Source organism: Ailuropoda melanoleuca, chromosome 6 (genome assembly GCF_002007445.2).
Source record: "Ailuropoda melanoleuca isolate Jingjing chromosome 6, ASM200744v2, whole genome shotgun sequence".
Classification (NCBI taxonomy): domain Eukaryota; kingdom Metazoa; phylum Chordata; class Mammalia; order Carnivora; family Ursidae; genus Ailuropoda; species Ailuropoda melanoleuca.
This window is the reverse complement of record NC_048223.1, coordinates 72,632,180-72,638,478: the sequence shown is the minus strand read 5'-3', so window position 1 is coordinate 72,638,478 and position 6,299 is coordinate 72,632,180. Positions and strand designations below refer to the sequence as shown.

The 6,299-nt window shown below is 36.3% G+C and overlaps 1 protein-coding gene across 1 annotated transcript in view; it reads left to right on the top strand.

Moving 5' to 3' along the window:
• DNA2 (DNA replication helicase/nuclease 2) overlaps positions 1 to 6,299 on the top strand; it is a 57,793-nt gene that overhangs the window by 26,587 nt on the left and 24,907 nt on the right. The window contains exon 6 of the mRNA XM_034663585.1: positions 5,688 to 5,805. Coding sequence (XP_034519476.1) covers positions 5,688 to 5,805 — 118 coding nt within the window. The remainder of the gene's footprint in view (positions 1 to 5,687; positions 5,806 to 6,299) is intronic.

The following is a 6,299-nucleotide window of genomic DNA, read 5'->3' as shown; positions in this document are numbered from 1 at the left end:
CCTGATGTGGGGCTCGATCCCATAACGCCGGGATCACGCCCTGAGCCGAAGGCAGACGCTTAACCGCTGTGCCACCCAGGCGCCCCTGTTCTAGACACTTTTAAACCAGCAAAGGTTAAAACTAAAAGGTAGTAATATTATATTTTTATGGTATGATATGTATTATGGCAATAAATAACATAATAACATAGCATTTGTAATATAACTTAAATTTCCTTTTGCCTTTGGAATCTCAAACACTATTCAGATTTTTTTGTTTTTTTTTTAGTTTCAATAGATTTTATATAAAGTAACATTCCGATTCAAAATACTGAATTATATACTCAGTGATTAAAGGGACTTTCTCTTATTAAATCTTTCTTGCCATTCTTAATATGTATGCAACATCAAAGGTTCTCATGCAAGCTTTTCCATTTGGGCATTGATGTTTCTCCCCTTACTGGGTTTTACAGATATTGGAAGTGGAGGAAAAAATAGGTTTCTGCGATTAGAAGACGTGAGCTCTTCACTTTGGTAACATAGAAATGGCTAAAATCATGAAGTAAAGATTTACCTAGATTAAAGCCCTCTTGAGGAAGGAAAATCATGCCAAGAAATGAAAGCTGTTTTTGAAGTCAAAGATTTGAAGAAATGTGTTCTATGTACATGAGACTGAAAACTTCACTTTTTTTAATGACAATTTTGATTGAAAGCATTTCTGAGTAAAGAGAAATATAAAAGCATTTTAGCATCTAACATGGTCTGGATTCAAAGATCTTCTAAGATTCCTGCTCTGACTTGCAGTACCTTGAAGGCAGATAATATTACTGTTTTTAATTTTGTTCAGTTGAAACTTATCTTTGCAAGAAGAGAAGCTGCAAGAAGAACTTTTTTTTTTTAAAGATTTTGTTTATTTATTCGACAGAGATAGAGATAGCCAGCAAAAGAGGGAACACAAGCAGGGGGAGTGGGAGAGGAAGAAGCAGGCTCATAGCGGAGGAGCCTGATGTGGGGCTCCATCCCATAATGCCGGAATCACGCCCTGAGCCGAAGGCAGACGCTTAACCGCTGTGCCACCCAGGCGCCCCGCAAGAAGAACTTTTAAGAATAAAACAATATTTCTTGTATTAAAACATGAGGAAACTGACTAGAGCAAGACTGAAACAAAAATATTGGGAGTTTATATTGCATATTGTTCAAGAAACAAGGAGACATGAAAAAATTATAGTAATCCATTGAGTTACATAGATATTGGGGATGAAAAAAGACATACATATTCCCTCTTGGAAGATCTGACTTTCACTTTGGTAATGCAGAAAAGGCTCATTGTTATAAACTAACTTCATTTAAGAAAGATCTTTATTTTATAAATGGATCATATTCTCAAAGTTCATTTCTAAAGCAGTATTTTAGCATTGGAAGACATTTTAATTTTTAAAATTTTGTTATTTTTTAAAGTAAGCTTTGCGCCCAGTGTGGGGCTTGAACTCATGACCCTGAGATCAAGAGTCACAGTCTCTTCCAGCTGAGCCAGACAGGCTCCTCATGATATAGCTGAATTATAATAATACTGTGAAATTTCAACCCAACTTCCTTTTGTTATAATATTAAGGGAATTTCACTTCAGATATTTTCCCTTCTAATAAGTACCAGAAGCAGAGTCCTTTGTATTCCTTCCTTCTGCCTCAGTTTCCTTGGAGGGAAAAACAACACAGAAGGACCATTAGTTTCATGTGACTCCTTTGGTCCACAGCCCCAAGGCTCTACCGTATCACTTATGAGTTCATTTTAATTTTAAAAAGTTTTATTTGGTACCTATACTGTATAAGGGAACACAAATAGGGTATTTGTAGGAAGACCTCCCAAAACATACTTCATAGGCTCAAATATTGAAGAAGCAGTCCTTCATAAGAATCTTATGTATACAGATGAATTTTGGATATCAAGCTAAAGTACCAAACTTTGGTATGATTGTTTCTTAAGACAATGTTTTCACATTTTACTTTGTAGACATTTGAGGTTACCATATTACTGTAAATGTCCTTGAACATTGAGGTACTTGGGATTGTATTTTCTTTGCAAGATTTATATATTGGGATTTCTTCTATATTGCTGCTGTATTTGCTCATTTCAGAAGTACCACTGGTTTGTTTTTTTTTTTTAATTGAAGTATAGGTGGCATACAATGTTGTATTAGTTTCAGGTGTATAACACAGCGATTTAGCACTTCATTATGTTATGCAATGTTTACCGCAAGTGTAGCTACCATCAGCCACCATACAACACTATTACAGTCCTATTGACTATATTCCTTATGCCGTATCTTTTATCCCCATGACGTATTCATTCTGTAACTGAAAATCTGTGTCTCCCACTCCCCTTCACCCATTTTCCCCATCTCCTTACCTTCCTCCTCTCTGGCAACCATCAGTTTGTTCTCTGTATTTATGGGTCTATTTCTGCATTTTGTTTGTTTTGTTTTTATTTTTATTTATTTATTTATTTTTTAAAAAGATTTTATTTATTTATTTGACAGAGACAGCCAGCGAAAGAGGGAACACAAGCAAGGGGAGTGGGAGAGGAAGAAGCAGGCTCATAGTGGAGGAGCCTGATGTGGGGCTCGATCCCAGAACGCTGGGATCACGCCCTGAGCCAAAGGCAGACGCTTAAGGACTGCACCACCCAGGCGCCCCTGTTTGTTTTGTTTTTAGATCCCATGTATAAGGGAACTTATCTGATCAAGAGTCAGATACCTTATACAGTTTCCCTTATACATGATATTTTTCTTTTTTCTGACTTATTTCACTTAGCATAATACCCTCTAGGTCCATCCATGGTGTCACAAATGGCAAGATATCATTTTCTTTTTTATGGCTGGGTAGTATTCCATTACATATAAACACCACATATTTATCCATTCATCTATCAGTGGACACTTAATTGAATTTAAATTCAGAAAAAAAAAGAAAAAATTTTTTAAAAAGTGGACACTTGGGTTGCTTCCTTATCTTGGCTATTGTAAATAATGCTGCAACAAACATAGGGGTGCATATATCTTCAAATTAGTGTTTTTGTATTCTTTGGGTAAATACCTAGTAGTGGAATTACTGGATTGTATGTTATTTCTATTTTTAACTTTTTGAGGAACCCCTGTACTGTTTTCCACAGTGGTTGCACCAATTTACATACTCACCAATAGTGCATGGGGTGTTCCCTTTTCTCCACATCCTTGTAAACACTTATTTCTTGTCTTTTTGATTCTAGCTGTTCTGACAGATGCAAGTTGATATCTTACTGTAGTTTTGACTTGCATCTTCCTGATGCTGAGTGATGTTGAGCATCTTTTAATGTGTCTTTTGGCCATCTGTTGGTGTTTTATGGAAAAATGTCTATTCAGGCCCTCTGCACATTTTTTAATCAGTTTATCTGTTTTTTGGGTGTTGAGTTGTATAAGTTCTTTATATATTTTGGATATTAACCTTTTATAGGATATATCATTTGCAAATATCTTCTCTCATTCAGTAGGTTGCCTTTTTGTTTTGTTGATGGTTTCCTTTGCTGCGTAAGAGCTTTTTATTTTGGTGTAGTCCTGGTAGTTTATTTTTGACAAGCACCAGTATCTTTGATAGGAACAAAAGAACAAAAAGCAAAGAAATTTAACTTATTTTTGTTTTTTACAAGCCTGTCTTGAGTATTTAATTATGAATTTATAGATATAATTAATATGCTGCAAATACTTTTTGCCTTCTATAAATCTTATATTAAATTGATTAATTTAAAGATTTTACTTTAAGTAATCTCTACACCCAATGTGGGGCTCGAGATTACAACCCCGAGATAAAGAATTGCATGCTCTACCAACTGAGCCAGCCAGGCACCCCATTATATTTTAAATATAGCTTAGAAAGCAAGAATGTAATTATACGTTGACCTACCTAGGCATGTTAATTATAATGACTGGTCTTGGTATTTTGGAATTTCATGATTTATTTATTATTTATTTATTTGAGAGAGCGAAAGAGCATGAGCTGGGGTGGGGAGGTAGGGAGAGGTAGAAGGAGAGAGGGGGAAGCAGGCTCCCTGCTCTAGGTGGGTCTGGATCCCAGGACCCTGGGATCATGACCTGCACTGAAGGCAGATGCTTAGCTTACTGAGCCACCCAGGGCCTCTGAAGTTTTATGATTTAAAGACATACATCAGGGGCACCTGGGTGGTTCAGTTGGTTAAGTTTCCATCTTTTTTTTTTTTCCTTTTTAAGATTTTATTTATTTGTCAGAGAGTGCAAGTGTGAGAGAGAGGAGAGAGAGAAAGAGAGAGAGCATGTGCACAAGCAGGGGCAATGGGCAATGGCAGGCAGAGGGAGAGAAGCAGGCTCCCCGCTGACCAAGGAGCCTGAGGTGGGACTTGACCCCACGACCCTTGGATATTGACTTGAGCCAAAGGCAGACGCTTAACAGACTGAGCCACCCAGGTATTCCAGGAATTCCCAACCTTCCAACTCTTGATCTCAGCTCAGGCCTTGATCTCATGGTCGAGAGTTCAGGCCCCACATTGTGCTCCAGGCTGGATGTGGAGCCTACTAAATAACAAAGAAAGACATAAATTATTCAATATTTTAATCTTGGAAACCTCCTGGAAAAGATATTAGCTTGTTTGCAGGTTGTATTTGACTAAATGATGTGCTATTGTTGCTAAGGTGTTTTCATGAACTGTAAACCAGCTGTTTCTAACTTGTTTTAGATGGTTTCTCTGGAGAGCACCACATAAATTTAATGCAGTTAATAATGACTCATGCTCTGCAAAAAAACAGTGAACTTTGTAGAGTGAGTCTCATTTAGTTGTCCCAGTAACTATGACATAAATAATATGCATTTTAATGTTTAGTTCACTTAATTTATTTTTTTTAGTTCATTTATTTTAAACAGGGAAAATAGTGTCTAAAGACTTAACTTCAGAATGTAAAATATAGTTTGGTTAATTTCCCTCTTTAATTTATTGGAAACCTACATATTTACTGTCTAAGAAAAATTCTATGTATTTTTTTAAAAAGATTTTATTTATTTATTTGAGAGAGAGAAAACGAGAAAAAGAGCACAAGCAGGGAAGGGGCAGAGAGAGGGAGAAGCAGACTCCCCACTGAGGAGGGAGCCTGACGTGGGGCTCAATACCAGGACCCTAAGATTATGACCTGAGCCAAACGCAGACACTTAACTGACTGAGCCACCCAGGCGCACTCTGTATTTATTGTGTAAAACTGAGAAGCATAGTGTTCGTGTTGTAGAAGTTAAATATTTGACATTGAATTATTGTTATCTTTATTAACTTGCTCATGTTATTTTCAAGATGGACATAGAGCTTAATTGACCTTTTGATTTTTTAATTTTAATTTTTTATTTTTTTAAGATTTATTTATTCATTTTTAGAGACAGAGCACAGGTGTGTGCAAGCGTGCATGTCATGGGGGTTGCAGAGGGAGGGAATCTTTCAGGCAGACTCTCTGCTGACCGAGGAGCTGGTTGTGAGGCTGGATCCCACAACCCATGAGATCATGACCTGAGACGAAACCCATAGTCAGTTGCTCAACCAACTGAGCCACCCAGGCGCCCTGACCTTTTGATTTTAAAATTACAGTATGTGTTGATTGCTAAACACGCATGGATGTGTGAAAGTTAATGTTTTAGTTGACAAAACGTACAATGTTTTCACAGCTTGTTCTGTACACACTGCTGAGCCAAGAGAGGAGAGCTGATCCAGAGGCTGGCCTCCTCCTTTACCTCAAGACTGGCCACATGTACCCTGTGCCTGCCAAACATCTTGATAAAAGAGGTTGAGTTGTTCTCTCTCCATTTACTTCTCTGGGTTTTGTCTTGTTTGTTTTTTCCTTTAATCTTTAGTAATCTGTATATATACTTGAAAATCATTCCCTGTACTTGCTAGGCCTAATATAGGTTGTAATGTGTAGTTGTGGTTTTATTTATTTATTTGCTTGCTTGCTTATTTATGTATTTTTAGTTGTGGTATTTTTTAAAAAGAATTTAACAATATACTGTATAGTTGGAAACATTTTTAACCTTTTAAAATTTTATTATACTAAAATTTATTTTAAACTTCCTGTCTTATATTTGAGACACTCTAGATAGCTGTATTTATCCTTAGCATTTAGCTAAAAATACCAATTTCACAATATTTACTAGTTATGAGATGTATGGTTGTTTAAAAGAACATACAAAGTGAACAAATATTTAAGCAAATATACACCAAAATGTTAACAGTTATTCTAGCGTAATAGGAAATAAGAATGTTCATTTTATGTTTTTAAA